This window comes from Clupea harengus, chromosome 22 (assembly GCF_900700415.2).
Source record: "Clupea harengus chromosome 22, Ch_v2.0.2, whole genome shotgun sequence".
Lineage (NCBI taxonomy): Eukaryota > Metazoa > Chordata > Actinopteri > Clupeiformes > Clupeidae > Clupea > Clupea harengus.
This window is the reverse complement of record NC_045173.1, coordinates 7337080-7363809: the sequence shown is the minus strand read 5'-3', so window position 1 is coordinate 7363809 and position 26730 is coordinate 7337080. Positions and strand designations below refer to the sequence as shown.

General features: G+C 42.7%; 1 protein-coding gene across 1 annotated transcript; it reads right to left on the bottom strand.

The window, feature by feature from the left end:
* On the bottom strand, positions 1 to 22352 carry ugt8 (UDP glycosyltransferase 8). Its single transcript, XM_012831341.3, has 6 exons — positions 22149 to 22352; positions 17127 to 17953; positions 10397 to 10539; positions 7566 to 7642; positions 5605 to 5824; positions 1 to 2545 (listed from the first exon to the last, which is right to left on the bottom strand). Exons 2-6 carry the CDS (start codon positions 17949 to 17951, stop codon positions 2179 to 2181), a joined length of 1632 nt encoding a protein of 543 aa, XP_012686795.1. The 5' UTR covers positions 17952 to 17953; positions 22149 to 22352; the 3' UTR covers positions 1 to 2178.
* Positions 22353 to 26730: the final 4378 nt, after the last annotated feature.

Below are 26730 nucleotides of genomic sequence, written 5' to 3'. Positions count from 1 at the left end.
TAAAATGTGGAATGTTTATTGAGCATTAGTATTTGTCTTTGTTTATTACATGTTATATATTTACATTACAACATGGGACATGCACGAAAGGCAGCTTAACATGTTTCTATCAATGTAAAAAATACCTACTGCAGGAACAAGCAGCTACAAACTCAACAATCTGTCAACGTGGAAGGGAAGGACGGATGGGAGACTGAAAGAGGGTTGGAGACAGGGGAGACGATCAAGACAACAAGAGAGATGAGATGGAGATTATATAAAGAAGGAACTAGGAATAACAGAAAGTCAGAAAAAAAAATAGAGAATGAGCGGGTATAGACAGGCACTGAATGTAAAGCTATGACACGGAGATGAGCATACAGGGACAGGCCCCTGGGAGGTGACCTCGGAACACATGACCTCACCGGCTAGACTGCATACGGAGACAAAGTGAGAGAACAAGATCAGAGAAGAAGACACGGTCTGGGGGGGCGGAGCTTACAGGAAGTGCTTTCTCAACTCTCTCTCACAGCTGGATTCCCTTGAATTAATACTGAAATCACAACATTCAGGTTCTGCAGCGTGCGTGTGTGTGTGTGCGTGCGTGCATGTGTATGTGTGTCACTATTTCCCCAGTCATAGCTTTGGTACGTCTGCCCGCAGGCAGCTGTGCAGCACCTTGTTGATAGTAGCCCTGCCAGGAGCATATAGCGATAACTTAGCAATTCAAATTCAAGTATCAGTGTTTTGCAGTGCAGCAAGGCAGAGTACTAAGGCTCATAGAGAAACAGCTTCACTGACAACAAGACTGCCCTTGTGTTTGATGATTGAGAACCGTGCGGTAGAGAGTCAGTCATGGTTGAACATTGATTAATACCACACAGATAGAGCAGAAATGCATCCCCAGATGAGCTCAGTGCAAAGAACACGTAAACATTCAAGGACAATCCAAAACTCCATCACTGAACTGCAACAGAACTATGTAAAGAAACAAAAGACATCGTGTGCATCACAAACTCAATACAAAGACAGGTGGGGGGAGAGAAGAGAAAAAGTTCTAAAAGTTTTTTTTTAAGAATAAGATCAAAGGGCCAAGTGAACAGATAGGGAGTCCCGTCCAAGAGTTTTAAACATCGAACACTGGGTCTAGTTTCATCTTAATTATTCACCGGCGCACACACACACACACACACACACACACACACACACACACACACACACACACACACACACACACACACACACACACACACACACACACACACACACACACACACACACACACACACACACACACACGCGCTTCATATCTCTCACATAGCTTACTGGAGCATGCATACTCACACGCCAGATTATTGCTTCCTTCACAAAGCTAGCTTCTGCTTACAAACCACCAGCCTCACGTCAAATTATAAATACAAAACTGAATCCTAGGGATCGTTAGTGTACGGAGTCACCTGTTGACTTATGATTACAGAACGGATGAACACAATTTATCATTTCACAAAAGATGACATTTTTCCTTCATGTCAAGTTTGAAGCGAGGCATTAGGTCTAGACATAAGACAGGGTCAGACACAAACACTGGACGGGTCAAAGGTGAAAGTTGAGAGTGTACACGGGTTCATACTGACCATAAGGGAGTGTTTCACTCGTATATCTCAAAATAAATTATGAAATAACCAGTTTGTTGCCCTGTTATAACTAATTCATGACAGAATTACTATTGCTGCTATTCAGCATTAGTTACAGTTACTGAAATAAATAATCACTTTGCATTTTAATATATACAGATACCTGATGCTGGATAGCACAATGGTTTTGTTAAAAACGTTAATCCTTTAAAATTAAAACTGCTTTTTAAAATCTTCGACTCTCTCTTTTCAAGAATAGATTGGACATTCTGAGAAACTGCACATCAACATTCACACCTATCCAAAGAACGAGTGCAAACTGTAAGAACGAGAGAGGGAGGGCGCACCAAACACAAACGTCCTTCAAAGTTCTTGAAATTCCACATAGCAGAGAGTGTGTGTGTGTTTGTGTTTATATTTTGTTGCTTACGTAGACTTTGGCTGCCCCACTATTGTGTTGTGTTGCTTTAATGTTGTAGTGTTGTAGTTTGGATGTCATACTCTCTGCATTCTGCATTGCTGATATTCGCCTGATGGTGTTTACATGTTTGTGCTCGTTTGCACTCTACTTCAGCTTCTTGTCATTGCTCTTGATGTGTCCATTGCGTTTAAGCTTTCCATTTGGAATGCCGTTATGGCAATGTCCATTCTCCTTGGCCATCATTTCTGACTCTGCCCCTTTCCAAAACCTGGCTCTTATTGCCCTGCCTGTTCGGTAAAGGCAGTAACCAATCAGCAACATGGCAGTAGCCATGACGGCCACTACGTCCAATAGAAAGTACTGATAGGTGGAGATGCTGTAGACAGATGATTGCAGGTGTGGGGCCCCGTTGTGACGCAGGATGTAGTTGATCCAGTAGACAGCTCTGCTGACAGGGTGACCAGGCTGGTCCTTATGGATGTTGGACAACATGTGTGCTCGGTCACGATACCTTCAGACAGACAGAGAGACAAAAGAGAGAACATGAGGGTTTCTACTTTCCACTCACCTGTACGTTGTCACTCTATACTGGGGTAGACCTTTTCAGATTTTATAAACAGGTATGTTTACTACATTTTATTTATACTAACACATTCTCTATAACTGACTAGTTGAGAACTGTTCTGGTGTAACAGCAAATATTCCTTGGAGTAATATAGCACGTGTACCACCAGGTCATATGGGATTAATATAGCACGTGTACCACCAGGTTATAAGGTTTGTGAGGTTTTGTTGATCCATAGACACAGTTGTCAGTGTGGCCTACACTTATTGCCAGACTACTATCAGACAAGTGTGACACATATCAGACATTTCTACATTTCCAGTATTCCTGATTCCTGTAGGTTAGTTTACACATGGTTCAAAACTTTGCATAATGAACAAAACAAAAGCTACATTTGTATTCAGCAAAGGCCATATAAGTCCTACTGGTCTGAAAATTGGATACCGTGTGACACTAAATGGGGACGTGTCCTCGGCTCCAGCTCCTCCGCTGTGGAAGAAATATTTTCTTCTCAGCTTGTTGCTGACAGGCTGGAGTTGCTGGAGTTTCAGAGTACAGATGCACCAGATCCCAAGAACTGCCATAACTCAAAACTTACAACCCAGATATAGCTCTTCGCTTGGGGTTTGACACAAATCACTGTTATGGTTTTGGGTCCGTCCCTTCCTTGGGATAGTGATGAATGTGTGAGTCTATCCCTGTCAGTATAGGACAGTACATCTTCCCCTTATCGTGCACTTTCAATATGAACGCTCACAAAGCACATGTGCATCTCCATGTTCCAGGGGAGTCACAGAGAAAGTAGTGCTTACTTATACGTCAGGGGATAATCATACAGGAAACTACTGATTACTTGTAGGGACACATTAGTTAAAAAAACATAAACACTGGGTTGTCACACACATGCTCACGAATGAACCAACCAATGAGCTGGCTCCATCTGAGACTGGTACAGATGTTTTAATGTCACTTTAAAGAATTAGTCAACACAAGCATCAGTTGATACAAGCGTCTATTTTGACTGTTCGGCAAATGGTTAGAGACAGCAGTCCTACGAGTGACCTAGGAGAAAAGTCTAGATGGAGGACAAATCTGACATGAGCTTAACTTCTCATAACATTAACATGATGTAAGTATGATATAAGTATGCATGTAAAAAACAAATCAAGTGCTGAAAGACTTCCTGGTTGCACTGTGTGACCATTATGTAAATTAGGGGTAAGTGACATGTGACATGTGACATGACAAGTAACACAATCTCTCTCTCTCTGATATCTCTTTCTCATATAAAATCCATAACAATGCCACATAAAAAAAACATGTGATAGATAACGAACGGTAATGCCCACTTAGTCTTCCATGATGGCATGAGTCCTTGTATTCTCACCTGACTGCATACTGCATCTACTGAGTGTGAACCTTCACGAGATGAGACAGTCAGGCCTGCCCGCACAGCCTTCCAGTATAGTGACTAAAATAGAGCATTCATTCATGGCACATAGTTAAGGTCTCATGCCAGTTCACCCAGTTATCCTAGCCATCTAACTCTAGCTTAGGGAGCCATTTTAGCAGTTGGCAGTTGCTAGGGTGTGTTAATATGAACTAATTAGCTGCTAAGTTAAAGTTATGTTTGGTATGGGGGCAAAGCAGTGAGGCTGCACAGCAACAGTAACTAGGCAACAATAGGCAACCCTAGCAACCAGGCAACAAACAAACCATTTACTGCAAAGCCTAAAACCAAGTATAGTTTCTCAAAATCCTCTCACCAATAAAAGACGGACTTGGGCTCTAAGTGATCAAAGTGATGTTAAATGGCTCCACATTAAACAATCCTGCGAGAAATAATGGGACATCAATGGAGCAAGGGCTTACTCTGATATCAACGTAGTGAATGGGGGGGAATCCCCCCCCCACCCATTCCAACTTGAAGATCTCCATCAATGTTACTACGCCACCAGGGGACAGAATGGCGCTACGACTTTGCCATATTCAAGACATTGGCTCACATGTAATCACAGATTACAGTTCAGCTTTCAATACCATAGTCCCCCTCCGCCTGATCGTCAAGATGAGGTCGCTGGGGATCACCTCCCAAATGTGCAACTGGGTGCTCAGCTTCCTTACTGACCGCCCCCAGGTGGTGAGAGTAGAGGGTGGTGAAACCTCTGGACCGCTGACCCTCAACATAGGTTCCCCCCAGGGGTGCGTTCTGAGCCCGCTGCTGTATAACATCTACACCAATGACTGCACAGCCTCCGGAAGCTCAACCTCCATCATTAAATTTGCCGACGACACTGTGGTGCTGGGTCTAATCTCCGATAACAACGAGCAGCCCTACCAGAACCAAGTGGCAGACCTGGCACTGTGGTGTCAGTCCAACAATTTGGCCCTAAATATCAAAAAGACAAAGGAAATAGTGGTGGACTTCCGGCGAAAGCAGGACAGCGGGACCAGGAGCATATAGCGATAACTTAGCAATTCAAATTCAAGTATCAGTGTTTGATCGTCTGGTACGGAAGCTGTACCGCCCAAGATCAGGCCAACCTTCAGAGGGTAGTGCGCTCAGCCGAGCGGACTATCAGAGTGTCCCTACCTAACGTGAATGATATTTACCACAAGAGGGTGGAGTCGAGGGCAAGAAACATCATGAGGGATGACACACACCCCAATGCCAGCCTCTTCACCCTGTTGCCGTCAGGTAGACGCCTACGCAGTCTGAATTCAAGGACTGAGAGACTAAGGAGGAGTTTTTACCCACAGGCAAAGAGACGCTTGATCTCAAATTTTTAATTCAGCACCTTTTTTTAATTTATTTATTTAAATTTAATCTAATTTTATTTTATTTTTGCACAGTGTGGAGCGTAGACCCTTTCACATTTCACTACATTTGTTGTATGTGACAAATAAAATACTTGAACTTGAACTTGAACATGACGGGCATATTAACATCAGAATAACAGCTTTCAGTGTAAGTGACCTATCACACCCCCCAGCCCCCACAGTACCTGTTGTCTGTGATGATACTGAGCATGGCGGTGTGCAGATCCTGCTCACTCATTCGTTTCCACTCCAGCATGAGGCCCATGCCTTTGGCCTGCACACGGGTCATGGTGTCGTAGTGGTCCCCAAACAGAGGCACCCCCACCACTGGCACGCCGTGGTACATGGCTTCATAGATGCTGTTCAGCCCCCCATGGCTCAGGAACGCACGTGTATTCTTGTGACCTGAGCACGTACGCACCCACACACACACAGACACACACACACACACACACACACACACAGAAACACACAGATTAGACCTATCATCACAACTCAGAATACATTTACATGAGGTAATACTTTTATATTAGTGTCATAATGAATGATGCAAAGATAGATGAACAAGTACACAAATGGAGACAACAGACGTAAAAGGTCAACGGTATCGGTGATTGATGGCATACCATTTTTATCTCTACACTCTGTGTGTGCACATCACTTTCACAGGAATGTGTTTATTTTAGAACCCCTATCTGTAAATACATACGGTGTGTGAAATGCCCTTACACTTCAGTTTGACACTTTTTGAAAAGCTGACAGTTTTATGACAGATACATAGATACATGCACATACATGTAACATCAGGTAAATGACAACGGAGAAGTCAAGAGCAATGACAATGCTTTGTGAAAATAAAAAAAAACGTGAAATTAGAAATTCACTAGTACGATAGAACTTGCAATATTTCAACAGAATTTTAGGAGCAGTTTTCACTGACTTAGTTTTCAACTATGGAGCGATTCATCTGTCCAGCGCCTGGCGTTTCTCCATGAGTCAACACACGGTCACATTCCTTTGTTAGTGTGACCATGTTAGAAACAACTCAATAACAATTATACAGACATTTAGCAAATAAGGGCTTTGTCATTTGTAAGATTCTGTGCATTATGAGGAGTGGGGGTACCCCTTAGTGTGAAAACCCTGCTGACAAAAGTCATTAGGTTTGGGATATGTGTAGTACTATCTCGGAAAAAAAAAGCTTTATTCAGAAAACTCTGTTCTGTAGACTATTGACAATCTGCTGGGGCAAGAATGGGAATGGCATTTAAATCACTCCACATACCAATTTCAACATTCACAGAGGAATGACAATTTACCTGCTATTTAGCTAATTTAATTTAGTCATCAATAAAATGTTGTAATAGTCTAACTTAATCGATTTGATACAAATTCTTGTGTAAGACACAGGAGCAATCAGGGTTGCCTGACAAAGGACAGGCAAAAAGAGAAAATCCCGAAGGAAATCCCAGAGATGGATGTAAAAAGACAGGATCAGATAGAGACACGCGTGTGACAGGAAGGGCATGTGAAAGGGTTGGTGGTTTGCGGGGGTGGATGGTGTTGACCTTAAGCCACTCTGAAACAGAACTACGGTCTGCAGGAGACTCAGAGAGAGGACAGGCCTTGTGTTCTCTCAGACAACACTCACATTGTTGGTAAGGATAGGGGGAGAAAGAGACAGAGAATGTGAAGGCCTCTCTCTCGCACTCTGTCACACACACACACACACACACACACACACACACACACACACACACACACACACACGCCAGACAAAGCACAGCATACTCTATTGAAAAAGGCAGGGTCTAAAAAGATCCCATGCTTCCTTATTTTAGTATGTAAAAAAATCCAGTGACATTGTACAGGCTAGCGCCTATGATTAGCATTGATTAGCAACACCCTTGGGAGATAGGTGTGTGTGTGTGTGTGTGTGTATGGAGAGTGTGAAAGTGTGTGTGTGTGTGTGTGTGTGTTTGTGTGTGTGTATGGAGAGTGTGAAAGTCTCTGTGTGTGTGTGTGTGTGTGTGTGTATGGAGAGTGTGAAAGTGTGTGTGTGTGTGTGTGTTTGTGTGTGTGTATGGAGAGTGTTAAAGTCTATGTGTGTGTGTGTGTGTGTGTGTGTGTGTGTGTGCGCACTAACCCAGCAAATCGTTCTGTGGCATCCAGTCCACGAGTTTTGTGTTATTCCCCAAATTGCTGGGAGGTACTCCAGAGAACCTGAGAGAGGCAGAGAGGGAAAGAGGTTCAAATAGCATTTTTATCCGATGTTTCTTCTCTTCAGACCAAACAAAAGTAAGTATGAGAGCAGAACATGTGTATGTCTGTCCTCATTAGCTATTGCTGCTGCCCATCGAGCAGCAGAGACGCACAACCAACCAACACACATCAGGCCACTCAGACAAAGGACAGATTCACACAGAACAAGTCAAAGGAACCATTCACACACACTCACTTTAAAATGGCAGCAAAGATGCAAAGATACACACAAACACACACACACACACACACATAAAACTTAATTCAGCTCATTTACCCAATAACTTACACAGCAATCCACACATCCACCACCCGACCATGTCGTATCTGATGACTTGATGAGAAAACAAAGACTTTGTCCCTCATTTATGACTAGCAGGATGTGGCACAGCACATATAACACAACATATATTGGTCACATATATCATGATCTCGTAACACTCAGTTAACTTCAGGGGTCCAAGGTTGCAAGGCTTCATGTGGGAGAGGAAGGTTGGGTGCAACAGAATGGAAGTTCCAGGTAAATGAGATGATACTAAGGGGAATTGTTATGATTTCCTTCCCTGCCTTTGAGAACAGTATTCTCAGTGGGAAGCTTTTCCTTCAGTGTGCTTATGACAAACTGAGAGCAACAGGGCTTGTTTTTTTTTAATAACAAATCATTATTACATTGAGTTTAGAACTGCAAAACTACCCCAAATAATCAAAACATCTACCCGAAAGGCACTTGGTGTAAAACTACTCATAAATACTTCAGTCAGAAGCTGCAGACAGCTGGCTTCCAGAAAGGTGTTGCTAAATAACACCTGCCTGTAGTTCGGATGTAACAGTATGCACCTCTTCAGCATGTGAGAACTTATATAGACTGGGATAGGAGCTTCAAACAGATCAAGTGCTTTGACCAGATGCCACTAGCTCAGATGTACAGCTATCCATTACAGCAGACTTCTCCTGGACCCACTCACTGCACGGCAGAGACATGCACCGCACGCTACTGGACTGTTCTCCCACACTGGCCTATGTTATACACCCTCAGGATCTTTCCTGTGGACAGTAGTTATGTGTGTGCATGCGTGCGTTTTTTATGTGTGTGTGTTTGTATGTGTGTATGTGTGTGTGTGTGTGTGTGTGTGTGTGTGTGTGTGTGTGTGTGTGTGGGTGTGTGTGTGTGTGTGTGTGTCTGTGCATGTGTTTGTGCATGCCTATGTGTGAGGGGGGTGGTATGTGTGCACAATCTAATCACAAACAAAGCACTGTTACTAAGAAACCACAAGGCAGCCAGCAGGTGAAATATCCAATTACTCTCTTGAAGTGTATGTGTGTGTGTGTGTGTGTGTGTGTGTGTGTGTGTGTGTGTGTGTGTGAGTGTGTCTATATAGGTAGAGTATTTGTACTTTTGTTGTCTGGAGAGAGGGAGAAGAGAGAAAAGAGCCGGTCTTAATTGGTACTGTTAGTTTACATTAGGTCTAACAATGAACTCTGTGTGGTTCTGTACTAATTTCATTGGCAGTGTGTACGGTGTATGCATTTTGCCTATATATGAGTGTGATGTTTGAGTGTTTGTTAGCCTTAGCTCTGGACGCTGTTCCAAAAAAAGAAAGCTACATAAACACAAACACACACACACACACACACACACACAACCACCCACCCACACACAAACAAATAAACTTGGGATTATTTTTTTTCCAGCCATTTGAGTCATTCCGCTTTAGAGCTGGTCAAAATTCTTAACTCCAGGTAAACATTTACTGCTCACAGTGACTGAGCTTGGCTTTGTCTACCACATACCTTGTGATTGGGACTAAGAATGAGAATGTAATCTGAAGGACTTCAATTAACAACCAACAATAACTTAGGGTTGCCTTTAAGCTTGACTAATTAGTTGGTATTTGAATACTAAATGCCTGATTTATGTATACTATATAAAGTCACTTAGTGGTACATATAAGCACAGTTAATATGTATGAGATTTTGAACAGCTAAGGAGACTCCTCAGCAGGGAAATGCACAGGAATTTTGAAGGGCAGTTGCTCTGCCCTGGAAAAAAGGGGCAACACGTTCATTTTTGTCACCACCGCTGCCACGCCCCCGTCCCCTGGACGCATATTTTGCCTATATCATTTTAAACTCTCACTAACCGCCGCTGCCATGCCCCTGTCCCCTGGACGCATATTTTGCCTATATCATTTTAAACTCTCACTAACCGCCGCTGCCATGCCCCTGTCCCCTGGACGCTTATTACGCGATTATTTTATCTAGGCATACATCAAGTTCTGAAGCCGTAATACTATTTAAAAATATATATATATATTTCCTTCGGAGAGGCAACTTCAGTCGAGGAGGGCAAACGGGCAGTTGCCCAAGCAACCTTAGCCCCCTCCTGTGCACGTCCCTGCTCCTCAGCATGGTTAGCAAAAGTAGAAGTACAATGCAGTTAGCTCCTACAACTATATTGTAATGTTTATTCATGACATTTCAACTGAAACAAGTAATTGTGTGATAATGTTCTGTTCTGTAATTAAGTATTTGGTAACACCAGTAACGGTGAGTATCACAACACATCCCTCTCTAACTAACAGGTATAGGTATATCTACGGAATGAGTGAGGTATATGGTATATGGACTATGCTGTTTCAGTGGAGCAGAGAACAGAGAGGAGGCCGGGGCATGAGGAGTGAATGAAAGGGAATGAGTGAGAGAGTATTTATTTACCTCCAAATGACTTTCTGGGGCAGCTGTGCCAAAGCTCCAGCCAGTTTGTGAGCGATGTCCTCCGACAGGTACTTCACCCCTGCACCAAACGACACCACCACAAAGCCATGCTTATCTGTGTCCTTCACCCAGTCATCGAACTCCTGGAGGCACACACACGCACACACACACACACACACACACACACACACACACACACATTAATGACACATTCATATGCTCAGCCAAGTTGACATGAACAGTTCTTTATCAATTTTAATTGGTTAGTTTTTCGATTCAACGAATCACAATGTTTCATTGGTGTTATTTGATCCATGCAAGTGTTTTTTTTTTTTTTTTAAAAGGTCAGTCAATGTGTGATTGGGGGAATAAATATTGGTGGGTGTTCAATGAGTTAAGTTACAGGATACTGTAACCTCAACAGCAGGATTCATCATACACATGGTAAGCCACACTCCTCCATCTTGGTGACATCTTTCTTATGATGATCTGATTTTACAGTGGCGAGGTTTTTCCCTTTTAAGTATACACAACAGTCCCATTCAACCAGCGTAAATCATCTCAAATCTTTGTAGTTTATCACACATCAATAATCATTCACACAACTCTGTATAGTCAACATCACTATCTCAACTCCAGGACTCCTCTTCAAGGGCCTGCCCCTTTTTTTAAACCCTGGACCCTTGATCAGGTAAATGTTGCTTACACACACCATATAAACTAATAAACAGAGCTTTTAGAGAGAGGACTCTTAGGACTCAAACCCCCAGCAGGCCACAGCAATGCCGTGTTATTGTTGCAGAGGCGCTAAACCCTACATACGCAGAGGGAAAGGAGTGGCTGACTACATACCTGATCAACAGTTTCTTTTGATTAATCAGCTACCTTTTCTCCACATGTTGGTGGAGTGTACTTTTGTGGACTGTACAATGGAACTGACTCAAGTGTGTATTGAGTATCGACACTCACAGAGAGTGAAAAGTAGGGAGTGGAAACTAATTATGAAAAACTAGGGCGTGGTTGGCGTTTATGAAGGGTTAAAGTACAGCGGCTGGCTCGTAAATCCGACGGCTCATGTCCCTAGGGGAGCCCAGCATAAAGGAATATTTCCTTTTGGAATTCTACATCAGGTGTTCGGTTTATATACTCTCCTTTTCTCACAGACCCTACAGAAAAAGAGTTTGTCGATATCTGAGGTGAAATAAGTGAGTTCTCTCACTGATGCCTCTTTTAGATGAGGTGACCATACACACTACTCGTGTTTTACATCATCTGCAGGGCTCACACAGCGGCCCTGCTCCCTCGGAAAAAAGAAATGGGTCTGCTGTAGATTGCAGAAGCTTCCGCACAGACTAGGAGCCCCACAAGGGTGCGACAATAGGGATAGAGTCTTGTCTGAGGTAACCAAATATGTGAAAGTAATATGGCTGATGGCTTTATCTTGAGTGACGAATTGGCTGGCTAACGTTTCAGGAGCACAGTGATACTGCAGCCAGGCTGTGTATGGCCATACCAGCGCCTCACATTATTGTGACTGGTTCTTTTCAACACCTGTATTAGCACACTGTTCCTGCGGGTAAACCTGCATCTACAGAGCAGTGCACCGGCATCAAATCAGTCTCGGAAGAAATGGCTAATACAAGCCTGTTGCAATTTAGAATTGGAGGAAGCCAAAAGATGACCGTGACAGTGTTTTAGTATAGAGGTCCTGTCAGCATACATATGGATTTAGTGTTCATGTTGGTGTTTTAGTATAGAGGTCCTGTTAGCATACATATGGATTTAGTTTTCATGTTAGAGGTTAATGGGATAGAATGTACCCCAGGGCTCCCAAAATGTCTAAATCCCTTGTAACCCTTTGGGCAGGCATTCTTTACATTTTGGTTGAATTAGACCAGCAACATTTTTTAAGTAGAAATAAGGTGACCAGATTCCTTTGTTTTAAAAACAGAACACCCTCTTGCCCACAACCTGTTGAAATATAATGGATGTAATATATTCTTAGCCACTTGTGGATATTTTGGCACTGTTCCAAGTTTGCTAAGAATTGGTCAAGATTTTTGCCAACATCAGTAGGAGACACATACCTATAGGTCTTCTCGATCATCAGTACATTTTGTTAAGCAAATTATGTTCCCATAAATCTTGTGTTATTGCTCCCAAACTCTCATACTTAGAGTAATGGGACAAAACATGATTTTTTTCAGAATAAGTCGGGGCTCAAAAAATCGTGCTGAAAACGGGGACTGTCCAGGGGGGGAAAAGGGATGTCTTTTCAACCTATTAGGGATGTACACGCAGGGCTCGAAATTGGCACCCGCCAAGCGCCAATGGCGTGTACATTTTTGGGCTGGCGACTAAATTGTGTCCGATGCCCCGCCACTTGGCGAGTGACATTGCACTACCGCTCCCGTCTACCGCGCCCGTCATGGTTAAAAATAGCTTGCAACGCCAACACAAACAGCGGGAGAGAGTTCTAAGAATTTCTATACAACTATAACAATTTGCACGCGAATACAAAGTTTTAAAATTTTGCCCGCGAATACAAAGTTTATAAAGTTCTAATATTTTGAGCGTGAATCAAAAGTTGAAACAGACTAACTTACTTTACCACACGCAAAGGTAAACGTCAGTGGGCTTTAACCGGTCAGCTGTCAGCTAGAATCCAGAAGTTCGTTGTCTCTGAATGATGTTAGCAGCAGCTAAGCAGCTAGCTATCCTAGCCTGTCACCCTACTGGATCCATCATTAAGATACATTTTATACTTCCTTGTCAGGCTGACAAGAAAATCAACTATCGATAATATGATTTCCAGCTTGTCTCCACTATTGTTGTGCAATGATATCCCCTGTCCTCCCGTCTCCCGATAAATTAAGCTAACTGATTTTTGCGTGCTAGCTATCGCTAGCTAGCATGGGCAGTTGCCATTGACTAGCGAGTTACAAACGTCAGCCAACAATGCAAAATCAAATGATTTGGCAGAAACAACGTCAATACCAGGCTGTTTAGTTACATTACAGGGAAACCAGCCATCAAGTACATGGAGTTGAGTTGTATTATTGTCAACACAAGTTTTTTGTTTTATTTTTCGTTTCAGGCTCTGGGCTCTGTAAAGCGCCTTGAGACAATTGTACTGTTCTGGGGCTATATACATAAAATTGAATTGAATTTATAAATTATTTTAAAAAGTAAAATTAGTTGATTTTGTTTAATCCATTCTGAGAGTGATTAACAATGATATTAAAACCATAGGTAAAGGTTGTTTAAGTCAAACAATGTCAGGGTAGGTCTGAAATGCCAGGTTTCATTTTGACCGGTAAAAAATATGATTGGCTGGTAGTTTATTTCATCTACCAGCCATTTTGGCTGGTAAGCCAAAAAGTTAATTTCGAGCCCTGTGTACACGTAATTATGTCGAACCTTTCGATACATCCCCTACGGTTAAATACACACCCGTGAACCACAGTATTGCGATATGTCTGTCATTTTCCTTTAATTTATGCACATCGACGATCGTCCATTCAGATCCACAGAACATCTCTGGAGCCCATCAGCGCTCTGTATGTTAATAGGAGCTGGAGAAAAGAGATGGAACTAAAAACTAAATTATCTCAGCTCGAACCTGACAATGGCGAACGCTAGCTTGACACCACTGTGTGGAAATGCTTCAGATTGAGTGTTCAATACAAAGACGAGGTTAAGAAGACCGTAAACAAAGTACATTCTGCAAGCATTGCTTTACCACTGTCGGCGGCTCCAGTGGAACCACGCTAACATGACCACCATGCTCAACAACTTGGTTGGTGGTCAAAGTTTTCCCCCCAAATAGCAAGTCAAAAGCAGAAAAGGCGAACAAAGGATGGAATTTTATTTCACTTAGGGGATAATTAAGCAATATGACACGAGTGAGAGTGGAGATGCTAAAGGGATATCCCTTACCAACCCCACGCACACAAGTGTCATATTGCTTTTATACAACAGTTCAACTACAGACTGATTAAGTTTTTAGACACCAGGTTGTGTTTTTTATTTTTTGTATTCAATCTCCGCCCCAAAAATGTCAGTGTTAAGCATTACCAAGCAACGAATAGTGTCACTCTGCAGCCAAGTTGAGTCAGACTCATCTGTTGACACAGCCATTGACTCATCTGTCTTCACGTTACATTCAAATTTTTACAATCCCCTAGTCCATTTACTCCCTTTCCTCACTCAAAATCTGACAAATGTATGCTATAAAATTGCTCTCTCGCTTTGAGTGAATGGAATGTGGACGTCATACAATTCAACGGTGCTCCGCCTACATCAAATCTTTGGTTAAAGTTTATCAAATTCGGAGAACTGAAGATCTGAGAGGGGCTGTGCCAGAATATCCCCACTCATGGGCTACCTCTGGTCTAATCAGAAATCCAAAAATGTATTGTCCGATCCTAACTGTCATATAATTTCGGATAGCCGACAAGAAACCTTGATTCACAATTTTGCGATTTTGAAACCCCGGTGCCCTAGATCGTGAGCATGTTATCACAGTTACTGGCGTTTCATTACAGCTTCATTAGGAAGTTAGGATGCTGTTTTTATTGGCTTTGTTAGTACATTAGCAAGTCAGTTATTGAATCTGTACACATTTCTACAAGCAGGTCAGCATTATAATCAAGTAAAGGTTTCTATGGCTTTATTACTAGGTTAGCATGTCTGTTATTACATTTTCTTTTAGCTTTGTTAGCTGGTTAGCATTAAGAGAGAATTTGTATCAGCTCTGCTGCATTTGAGGGGATCCAGCTGCAGAGCAATTGCCATCTTTCCCCTGGCACTGAATGGTGACCTGACACACAGAAGCCAGTGTCCATGGTCCACACTCAACAATGGGCACATTTACACACACACACACAGCACCAGCACACACACCGTATAATGCCCTCGGCATGCACAATGCCCCTTTTGGGAGGCTGGTATTCCAAAAATCGCGAGGTCCTGAATCCCCCCACACTCCCATTCAACCAATTGATCTGCACACTTACACACACGCAGAGCAGATAACGCCGGCTTTGTGTTGGGTCACACACACTGCAAAATGACCTAAAGCTCATGCTGAATTCTAAATGCAGCAGCAATCAATGGAGAGGCTTGTATCTTAATATTTCAAATAGCTACCGATACAATCTTATGCTACGTTCCAGATTTGAGGCACATTTCCATGCGGAGCTTTGAGAACAGTAGATGGCCCATTTCAAAAGGAGTCTGTAGTCCTACCTACGCAAGGTAAAAAGAGGCATGGGGCACTGGCCTGCCTACCCTTCTCCTGCAGTAAACTCCACCAGTCTAAACTGGACTCCTATGATGAGAGGAGCTGCTCTGTCACTGGTGTGGGATAGCAATGTGGAGCCGGGAGAATACTGACGTAAGACATTGTTTCCTCCTGCAGAGTCCCTCTCCCGCCCTTCCTTTTCACGCTCACATCTTCACTTCCCAGCATGCCTGACCTCACACATTTGGAAGTCAAAAGTAGTCGAACCACTCAACCAGCCTCAGCCTGAGGCAGCAAAAACTTAAGCTGACTAGGGTGTATGACCTCTACTGTAGGTCAGTGCACACAAATAGCCTACATTATGATTTCCCAAAGAGCTAGAGGGGCCTATTTTCCATTTAAACATACATTCTTCTGCAGAGGGAATTCAAAGGCAGCTGCCCTGTCTGCCTCCAAACATGGCACAGCCTCTTCAGCTTCGTAAAAGGCAAAATCAGATTATAAAAGACATTATTTCTCCCCTCAATGGAATTTTGTAATTAGTAACTGCTGTAGCAGTTATTACATTGAAGAGACACTACATCACAATCAGCAACAGATCCGGAGAGGCACTTCGGGGCATGACAAACGGCAGCTTTTCAATTTTTAAATGTTGTTTTTGTTTGTTTTTTAAACATAATACTTATCTACACAGACAGGAATCATGACCAGTTGCAGCATTAATGTCATGCCAAGTTGACATCCTTTTCCAGTTTCCTGGTATTGTTTGTTGGCATTGTAGGCCAAGGCCAATATAGTTCTCAACTTTACAAACATGGTATTAAGACAAATAGTATGTTGGACTGAAGACAAAGGTGATCTGTGATGACACAGGGGCCCTTAAATGCACAAATGAAGTGTAAAAAAGTGAAGGAATAGTCACCTTACTATTTTCATTGAAAGAGAAAAACAGGGTGTGGTTATCAAATTGCCTTCTCTGAGCTAATCATACTGCAGAACTATAGTGCTGTGAAATGTCTCTGCAAGGATAATATCTCCCATTCTCATTGTGCAATGAAATAAACCGATTCCTTCTTCTGAACAGGCCGGCATTTGTTCACCTACTTATGCTAGGGATAGCCCCCTCACCCCCTCATTGGTCACTATCCCACTCATCATTTTCCGTAACTAAAAACTATTTAAAAGAAGAAAGTAACTCAATGATCAAGAATTTCAATAGGTGCATTTTCATAATTCATGCAATGGTAAAATCACAAAACATGATACTTGATGTGTTCCAGGAGAAATCCGATACACAGACAGACACGTAACACATATAAAGTATTTTAAGTCTTCAAATCCAAAAGTGAAGTACAGTACACAAATGTGTGAACATAGCCATAGTAAGATTTGACCATGACCAATTCCTGACCAAGTCCAAGCCAATGTCAAACATAAGGGCTAAGGTCAAAGGTCAAACCCTACACTCATCTGTCTGGCGCTCACCTGAGGAAGAGGGCTAGGTGGTTTGGTCAGGATGCCCCCAACGTAGACCACATGAGGCAGAGTGGGCCTGGGGAACTCCAGGGCCATGTCCGTGCACAGCATCCACAGGCGACTGCTCTGCACCAGCTCGTGCATGCTGACGGCCGGCTGGATGTTGTGCTTCTTCATGATGCGGTCGTACTTAGGCAGCACCAGGAACTGCACTCCGAAGCGTGACACCAGGTAGACAGCCGTGTTGGTCACGCGCTGCAGAAATGTCATGCGGTCTGTCAGCAGCGAGTTGAACTCTGGGACATAGCTGAGGGGTGCAGGGGCCCCGACCTCCGCCGGGTACCACAGTCCGGTGCTGAAGACGGCGTACGGGACGCCCAAGATGTGCGCGAGGACAAAGCCACACATCTCATTGGGGTCCACCAGCAGCAGGTCAAAGTTCTCCCGCTTCATCTGCGCCATCACGGCCTCGCTGCCCACCACTGCGTCACAGTTTTGCGAGTAGTGGTCCAAGATGTCGAAGAGCTCCAGTGCAGTCAGGCGGCCAGAGAAGATGTTGCGCACTTTGGACTGAAGGAAGTCATCGGCCGTGGAGCTGTTGAAAATGCCGGGGTAGCGCTGGAACCTATAGTGTTCCGACTCTGGCACGTCTCGGCCCTCCGACACCAGGAAGACTGTGTCGTGACCTTCAGCATGCAGTGCGGTGGCCAGCGTTTTAAAAATGTACAGGTGGCTCTCAAACATGATGGGAGGCACAACGACAATTTTGGCAGCCCAGGACCAGTTGAAAAACGACAGCAGCAGCAGCGTAGTAATGGCAGGGAAGGGCTTCATGGCTAAGGAGAGAGGGGGAGGGGGGGGGGCAGAAGGTGGAGAGGAAGAAATAATGTGAGATTTTTCTTTTATCTTGTGAGACTTCAAATTGCAAACTGTTGTTTCAACTCTAGCAAATTAGGGAATTCACAGTGAGGTAAGTATGGTCACATATTTGATTAATTTGCACAAAAACATACATATGGACGTTTTTTGGCTTCTGTATTTAAATGGCAATGCATTTTGCAATTGGCAATTCAATGTGCAATTGGTAATGCACTATGCAAAGTGCCAATGCTATCTGCATTTCAGTTTGAATAATTTTTATTACAAATTAAACTGAATGTTCAGTCACTTGCATTTCATATTGCTGTGGTTTTGTGCCCTCTTTATTCAAATGGAAATGCATAAACAACAAAACAGCAAAACAGCAATTGGTGTCAATTCATTTGAGAATGCAATCTATCAGTTCTCTCATCAAGGGGAGCCTTCAGTTTGACATCACATCCTCATTGAGGGACTTGGTTCACTTGAACTCTTAACTGGAATGTTAGCCTAAAATATGATATGACTCAACTTTAATTACAGTTGAAAACTTTATTGTATAGCAACAGACATGTTTTAAATATTCAAAGAAAACACAGGGGTTGGGGATTTTCCACAGCGGCCAAAACCTCTCACTGTCACATCCAAGTTCTCAACCAACAACCTAACCCAAGTATTATTACACAACAGGAAGGACTACAACCATCACTGGGGTTGTCAAGTGGGCACCTTCCTTTGTCAGTGTTTCCAGAGGGCTCAACAGTGGTGTCTGCCGTCCCAGACCCACCCCCTCCATACTCACGATGGGTTAGGGCGCATGTCAATACTAGAGACTACAACAGATACCCAATTTCAAAAGCAATTAACTACATTTCAGAAAATCACACACACACACACACACACACCATGCATACTGTAGCACTTAGATCAAAATGACCACATCTTTCATCCCAAACACAAAACACATTGGTGGTGAAATCTAAAAAGTGGGCATGAAACGGTGTTTGTGAAGTCCATTCCTTTATGTCTAATAAGTGACTGATTCAGCCCCTCACAGCAAACAACACCTCACAGGGCTTGTGTTTACTCAGTGTGTGTACTCACTCCAGGAGGACAAAGATCAAGGCGGATCCTTCTCCGTCTACCTGAGTGACTGTTGGATGGCTTCATGGGTTTAGAACAGTCCTGTGGAATCTGCTCCAATAAAGTGTCTTTTTGAGACGTGACTTCAATGTCTTTATACCGGTGTGCAAACTAAATATTTATTTCTGGGAAGATTCCAAAAGAAGCTTCATTGAGACAGATGTTCAATGGTTTAATGCTTTTTGTCCTCAACACTTGTACGTCACTCCTTAGTCATACCATTAAAATTATTTATGCCCTTTGTACAAGTCTTAAATAATTGTTATACACAGAACTCGCTTATGATTCTGAGTTTGTATACAAATCTACAATTCCCATGTTATAACATACTAAGTTCGTAATTTGCTTTCCAGCAGAACTTATTAAATACTTCTTTTCTCCATCTCCATATTTCCTTGTTCTTTTTTGGAGAACCAAAGCAGCAGTGAAGCCCTGAGCTGTGTGAGTACTAGATTATTACACCTCAACAAACAGTAAGACACCATTCTCCTCTGTATAACATACAACACCCTGAAAACAAACACATTCTCCTCTCTTTAATGTGATCAGGATAATCTATCTATACAGACGACCACTGGCACTTCCCTGGGAGTTGAACAAATCGTGGGGGGAAGGCAGAGACCAGTTCTGATGCAGGTAGGGAGAGCAGGAGTTATTTAACAAATCTGCTATTCACCCGACTCACAACTCCACTGCCTCAGATCCCTGCCTCAGGCTGTTCCACCATCAGGACAGACATAAGCCATGTTGTAAACCGTTTTCTTTTTTTTTGTTATCTCCTACGCTGTTGAGCGTAGCCGTGGAAACCACCTAGAGTCTACCTGCTTCCTTGTATAAGTCACTGCTAGGGTTTCTAATGGAGGGGTCTGGTTACCCTACACCCAAAAGCACTAAACATGTAAGACAGAAAGGGAGGGGTTGAATGGGTGGGGGTTAGAGGAAAGATAAAGAATGTAAGAATAAATAAAAAGAGGGGGTAGAGTGAATGAGAATAGGACGACAGTTAAGGAGTGTCAGAAGTGGGCTAGAGAAGGAGAGGACAGAGAGCAAGCAAAAAAGACACTGAAGAAAAGACGTCACATTGAGAGTTATAGAGCTTGTATCACTTGATATTTTGCCAAAGTCAGCCTTCTCAAGTTTATTAAGATATCACCGAAGAATTGATAGAATTGGCTCTACAGAAATGTTACAATAAAAACAGACAAAATATAAGAATGTTTTTCCCCTATCCAGGATGAAATGTGTTTGGTTTCTAGCCACTAGCACAGTGATAGAGCTTCCTAACAAATAACGGTGCACTTCCATCCGTCTCATTTGACACAACAGATTCCAGTATGGCAGATGTCAACTGTGCAGCATCAACAATAGCTATGAGTGTGAGGCTGTCTGGGTCTCTGGACACCGAGTCCCTATGGACAATACTGATTATACTGTACCCTTATGCTCCACAGCTGAATGGCTAATTCATCTGAGGTGAGTTTTGCCTGGCCCTCTTGAGACAAATAAATAAATAAAAGCATGCTGTGTTTAGCTTCTGTTCCAGGGTCAGGTTACCCATTTAGCACATCATGGTCCCAGACAGACTTTAATTCAGCCACTGCCCTCAAGACAAGAACAGACCAAAGGTGGACAACAATGAGGGTGACAAGTGTTACCCCCATATGTCAGGTTAGGGACATGAGCAATGGATGGTCACCAATTTTAGTCTGTTATATGGGTCTTCATACACACACACACACACACACACACACACACACACACACACACACACACACACACACACACACACACACACACACACACACACACACACACACACAAACGGCTGGATTGGGGGTCATTTATGTCTCATCCCATTATGCAAAATGCAGCACAAAAGCCAGAACATTCCGACGCCAACATTTGGTTTTCAGAGGCATGTGGAAATGGCCTGTGGTTGAGCTTGGCTCACTGTGTGCCTCCTTGCTCACTTTGCTGCACAGTGTTCACTTTGACCTCAACAATTTCTCTCTTTTCTCCTCTACTTTTAGCAAGACAAAAAGGATATGTTGCCTACACACACAGCTTGTTGACAAAACATACAGTTCATGCTGCCACTTAGTAGGTCTTATGCTATCATTCCACATCGCTTGAACAGACGCAGAGCAGAGGTCCGCCCTAGAGGTACACACAGAGACAGGTGTTAGGCACCTGACAAAAGAACTTGCCAGGCAAGATTTCTTCCTGTTCCCCTGAGATGATTTGCGAAAGTCTTATTGGTAGATAACACATACACAAACACAGGAATTACATTGTATAATCCTGTACAAATAAACTAGCAACTAGTTTTGGTATTATCTTCAAATTCATTTTGATGATATATGGTCATGTAAAGGACAGACACACACACACCTGTTGATTCCATTAGCCATCCAGGATATTCACTATGTAGTTCTGTGTTCGAGGAATGAACATTCGAAAATGTAAAAAAAAGCTTTCACGGCACCACATTGCCAACTATATCACACAAAGACACAAGCTAATTGAACCATTTTGTCTCTATGAAGGTATAACAGCCTATACCTGTAACAAGTCCCCAAAGTATCCGTTTCGGAGGCTCCAAGTTGAGCTGATAAAATATTGAGGAACCAGTGCGGGCTCATGAACTGACGCAGGAGACCAATCTTACCACAGAAAACAATTTGCTTACTTATTTCATTCGTGTCGAGCGACTTTGTAACTACAACCTCTAATTTGACAGATTCCGTCAACCGGCGCACGTACCTCTAGGTCAAATATAAGAAATCACAGAAACGTAATAAACAGGTGTCCTGGGACATAATCACGTTCTATACTATTGGAATAAAATAATTATCTACAACTCGTTTGTCCGTAAAGGCATTGCAATACAACTCAGAAAACCGTCAAAACGCAGAAATACAATCGAGGAGCATTCGTTAAGCACTAGCATTGTTGCAAAGTTGGGGGTAAAGGTAGCTACACACCTGTTGCCCTCAAACTCCCAGAGAAGCGCAATGCACAGCTACGTACCTTGCTCAGGTGTCCCTGGACGTGTATGCACGAGAATCGCACTGAAACCCCTCGTCCCCCGTGTAAGTTTTCTTATGTCCGGAAAATAAATCCAAACAAGATGACTTCGCAAAAGTGGCAGTTTTCAAGCAGAAATACGGAGAGGGGAGAGAGAGAAAGAACAACGATGGAAGGCGCCACAGGCTGTCACCCGGGGGGCGTGGCGAAGAGGCCTTGTTCCACAGTTCATCAAGGCTATGGCGGTTTGAATAGAAAACAATAAGACAGGACAACCCCACCTTAGTTTCCCAAATGAGAGCCGCCAGGTACCGTGTACTCGATCAACACCCTCTTGTTTAGTGGTTGTTAGCAATTAAAGCCTTCATAACATATACCTCATACCACCCTTACTACAATGGGCTTACTTTAAACTACTTCAGGTATTTCCCATAATCGTAGTATGCTATGAACTGCTCTAACGTAACTTTGAGCTGAGCAATAGCTTGAGACTTGATCATTAAACATGTTCTGGCAGATATTATGTTCTTTTTACAAGTCAGCACCTTTCATACACTCACACTTCATTGCCTTAAAATTGAGATTTTCTTATCATGAAAGCGATTATGATAAACCCGTTTTAAAAGAACAGAGTGGGGAAACGAGGGAAGTGCGGCAAAGCTGGGAGAACAATATAATCAGAACAACCAAAAGTGAAGAAAGCATGACGAAAGTGTCTGAATCATTTATGATTGTCCATCTTGTCAGATATGGTTTCTTTGCCTGTGGCAAACAGCAACTCTCAAAGGACCACGTGTGTTCAATGAGCAGCAGGCCCTCGGAGAAGTGAAAGGATTGCTGTACCTGTCAGTACCGTTTGGCTGTAACACTAAGGAAAGGGAAATGTATGGAAGGGTGTGGGGGATATAGAGCATCGGGTTCTCTATTAGTTTGCATAGCACATAGCACAACAATGAATCGTCCTTCATTGATATATGACGACATAGCTAGAAGGGCTATTCACCACAAGCCTGGGCAAACAGTGCTTTGCTGCGTTGAATAATATTTGCCATTACAAACAAACCACGCTCAGATCAAACATATTGAATGACAGCCTTCTCATTATAAAGGCAAATGATAAAGCGTAATGACCAAACTGAACAGCTGATTATGATTTAACTTATCTCTCAGATAACAGTAATGGAACATGATTATTATTTTTTTCATGGAACAATTAAACATTTACAGTGTAACATATTCACAATTTTACAGCAAGTTTTGTATTTTGTATAGTGGTAGAAGGTTTCATGTGAAACATCTAAAAGTTTGATTACATAAAATGGTTACTTGAACTGGTTATGATTTTGTTAACTGTAGCCAGTTTTCTTTCTAGTAGGATTGTAACCTGCAACTTCTAAAGTTAGAATGCTGTAAAAAACTAACATCAATGCCGTGCAAAGGCATTGGAGCTCATTAGCACTACTGGTGGCCATAAGTATAGCACTGAGGAGATGACACCAAGGTTAAGGAGTAGACAGTTTTTTTGTAACAAGATACAGAACACAATATTAAATGAATAAATGGAAATGATTTCAGTTTCATCTTTCCATTATAAAGAACTGCCACTGTCGCAACAGTTCTTAGTTGTACCAGCTAGAGAATATTATAAAGATTCGGTTGTGAATGTGTTAGTGTATCCAGGGCCTCAATGGGACACAAAACGGCACTAAGGACTGTGTATATGTAGGCTGTGTGTGTGTGCGTGCCTGCATGCAGGCTTCTGTGTGTATCACAAACAGCTATTTCATCAAACACTAGCTGTTCTGTTACCCATCTACCCTTGCGGGGGACAGCTATTCCATGAGTCATCACCATCCCTACCATCTGATTGGATGTGCGGTCGCCTGTTCTGACCACCTACCCACAAGTGAACATCCCATTTCTGTTCCAATCGCCAATTACCATCCTCCCCCCACCCCCCCTTTCTCTCTCTCCCTCCCCAATCTATGGCATTCTCATCCACAATCCCTATTTCACACGTAGCAAGACAATTGACATTTTAAGAGTGAAAAAGCAAACACAAAGGGAACAAATGCTATAGAAGTGTTATACACCTCTGTGTTTATGTGTCTGTATGTGTAAAGACAGCGTGTGTGTGTGTGTGTGTGTGTGTGTGTGTGTGTGTGTGTGTGTGTACAGAGATGCAATTGTACTGCATGTAAGGAAAAAAGACACCTGATCATGACATCAATTCTTAATCACTAGCAGACACTCTATACAGCTCAAGGGGATGAACAATACCAAATGCAAGAGAGGGGGATACAAAGAAATGTACAGAATAACACAGACCAAAAAATGAGAATGAAATAAACAGTGAAGAAAGAAAACAACAAGACAGTCATGTATACACATTAAGTTGCTGTATCTCTGTGTACACACACATATATATATGTGTGTGTGTGTGTGTGTGTGTGTGAATATTTCATGGCTTGAAGATGGCTTAGAGATGTGGGCTGAAAGAGCTGCTGAATCATTAATCTGGCCAATCACTCTGGGTTCCATTTCAGTCAGTTATCACACTGGTACTCTCTCGCTCCCCTCTCTCACACACACGCACACACAAACATTTCAGGCTGTATTTAATGTCTGATATTTACAACCTGACTCAATACGAGTACATACTGAAATCTGTCTGTCACACTCAACAACACCAAATATAGACCAGTGTCCATGGAGTCACTCTCAAGTCATAATTTTTCATGTTCATTCCTCACACTTGCTGAACCCTTCCACTGAGGGAGTTGTCCCCTGTCTCAATGTTCATGACTTGAGAGATTTGTTTGTGTTTGTGTTCTTATCTCTGATGAGGAGTGCATAGGTCATCATCCCTTGTCTGTTGTGAGCGTTGTTGGATAAACACAGGGAACGCCCCTCCTGCCATGGGAACAACCAAGGTGCCACACTCACAGACACGTCACAAGAGACTATCCAAATAGATCTTCAAGTCAGCCACTCAGCCTTTGCAATGTTATAGCAGTAAGATATGTTAGAAAAGTTAAGATATTTAAGTTTGTATTATTGTCATAAGAGCTAGTGTACAATTTCAGCCCAAATGTAACATTAAGGCATTTCAAACATACAATGCAGGATCAACAAAATTGAATTTTATCATCTACACTGCGTATGCGGAGCACACATTTGTGGGTTGCCTTGAAATTCTCTCTGCAGAAGTCATCTGGCCCCCTCTGCTGGACTACACACATCATTATCACAGATTTCCTGCAAAGCAAATCCTCTACACCAGTGGTTCCCAAACTTTTTACAGTCCCGTACCCCTTCAGACATTTAATCTCCAGCTACGTCGATTTTGATGCACAAAATGATGTTTCCGTCTGAAAGTTGCAATTCTGTTTCAAAGGGTACATTCTGCGAATTCCGTCCGTTTTCGCGGACATTTTCTCCCCGCGTACCCCCTGAACCACTTCCCCAGTTTGGGAACCGATGCTCTACACCAGTGTTCATTGGTGGGCCGCGCAGCGCTTTCTAGTGGGCCGCGACAATGTTTCAAGTTGAAGCTAATTTTCCACGAAGAACTGATTTTTAGTTCAGAACAATATTAATTCAATTTATGATTGAAATTCGATGTTTGAAACACAATATAAAATGTATAAATAGGCCAAAATAAACAGACAGATCATGAAAATAATATCCTATATTGTTTGAACTTTACAGTGTCATCAAGTTGAGGCGCTCAGTTAAGCTAACGTTTTACTCTGTAGCGATATTAGCGGAAAAATGTAGAAGTTTCTAAGGTGAAAGAATGACAGCACTGGTAATGTCAAACTGCCGAAAACTACTAAAATTCAGCGTAAATACAACCTTGATTATATTAGATTTGGTTTTGTGAATGGAGGTGACGACGTTGAGCCCAGAGCGCATTGTGTCGAGTGCGCTTTAACGCTAATGAGGCGCTCAAACCTTCAAATCTGAAGCGACGCGACATCCAGCATTCGCTGAAAATCCGGTGGAATATTTCAAAAGAAAAGAAAACGGACAGTGCTTTGACGGCAAGTTACTTGGTAGCTAGACGTGTGACACAGACCAAGAAGGCCTTTACCAGCGTGGAGAAAGAGTTTCTGCCAGCTGCGGTGGATATGTGCCGCGAGATGATTGTGGAAGATGCTGCGAAAAAACTGTTGACAGTACCACTTTTAAACGACACAGTAAGTCGCTGGATTTCGGAGATGGCCTCGGACATACAGAACCAGGTCCTGGAAAGGATGAAAGGTAGCCCGTTCTTTTCAATACAGTTAGACGAGTCGACGGACGTCAGTAACGATGATTTGTGTGCGTTATCGTTTGAGCGGTATTCTACAAGAGGACATGCTTTTCTGTGGAGAGCTACCAACTCGAACCACTGCCCATGAGTGTTTGATGCTATTTATGTTGATAATAGATTGAAGCAACAGATTTAAATCATTATTTGGACATTATTTTAACCTATTTGTTTGCATGTCTGAAGCAACACCTTAGGCCTACTACTAATTAGGCCTAGCTGAGTGGTCTTGTTTGCATGTTTCATCACTTATTTTGAGTGCATGCTTTT

Excerpts from the sequence above, each read along its gene's own strand:
- ugt8 (XM_012831341.3), bottom strand. The coding sequence starts at position 17,951 with ATGAAGCCCTTCCCTGCCATTACTACGCTGCTGCTGCTGTCGTTTTTC. Across the intron at positions 7,643-10,396 it reads CCCCAGAAAGTCATTTGGAG|GTTCTCTGGAGTACCTCCCA; the intron begins GTAAATAAATAC and ends TGCCTCTCTCAG. Across the intron at positions 5,825-7,565 it reads GCCACAGAACGATTTGCTGG|GTCACAAGAATACACGTGCG; the intron begins GTTAGTGCGCAC and ends GTACGTGCTCAG.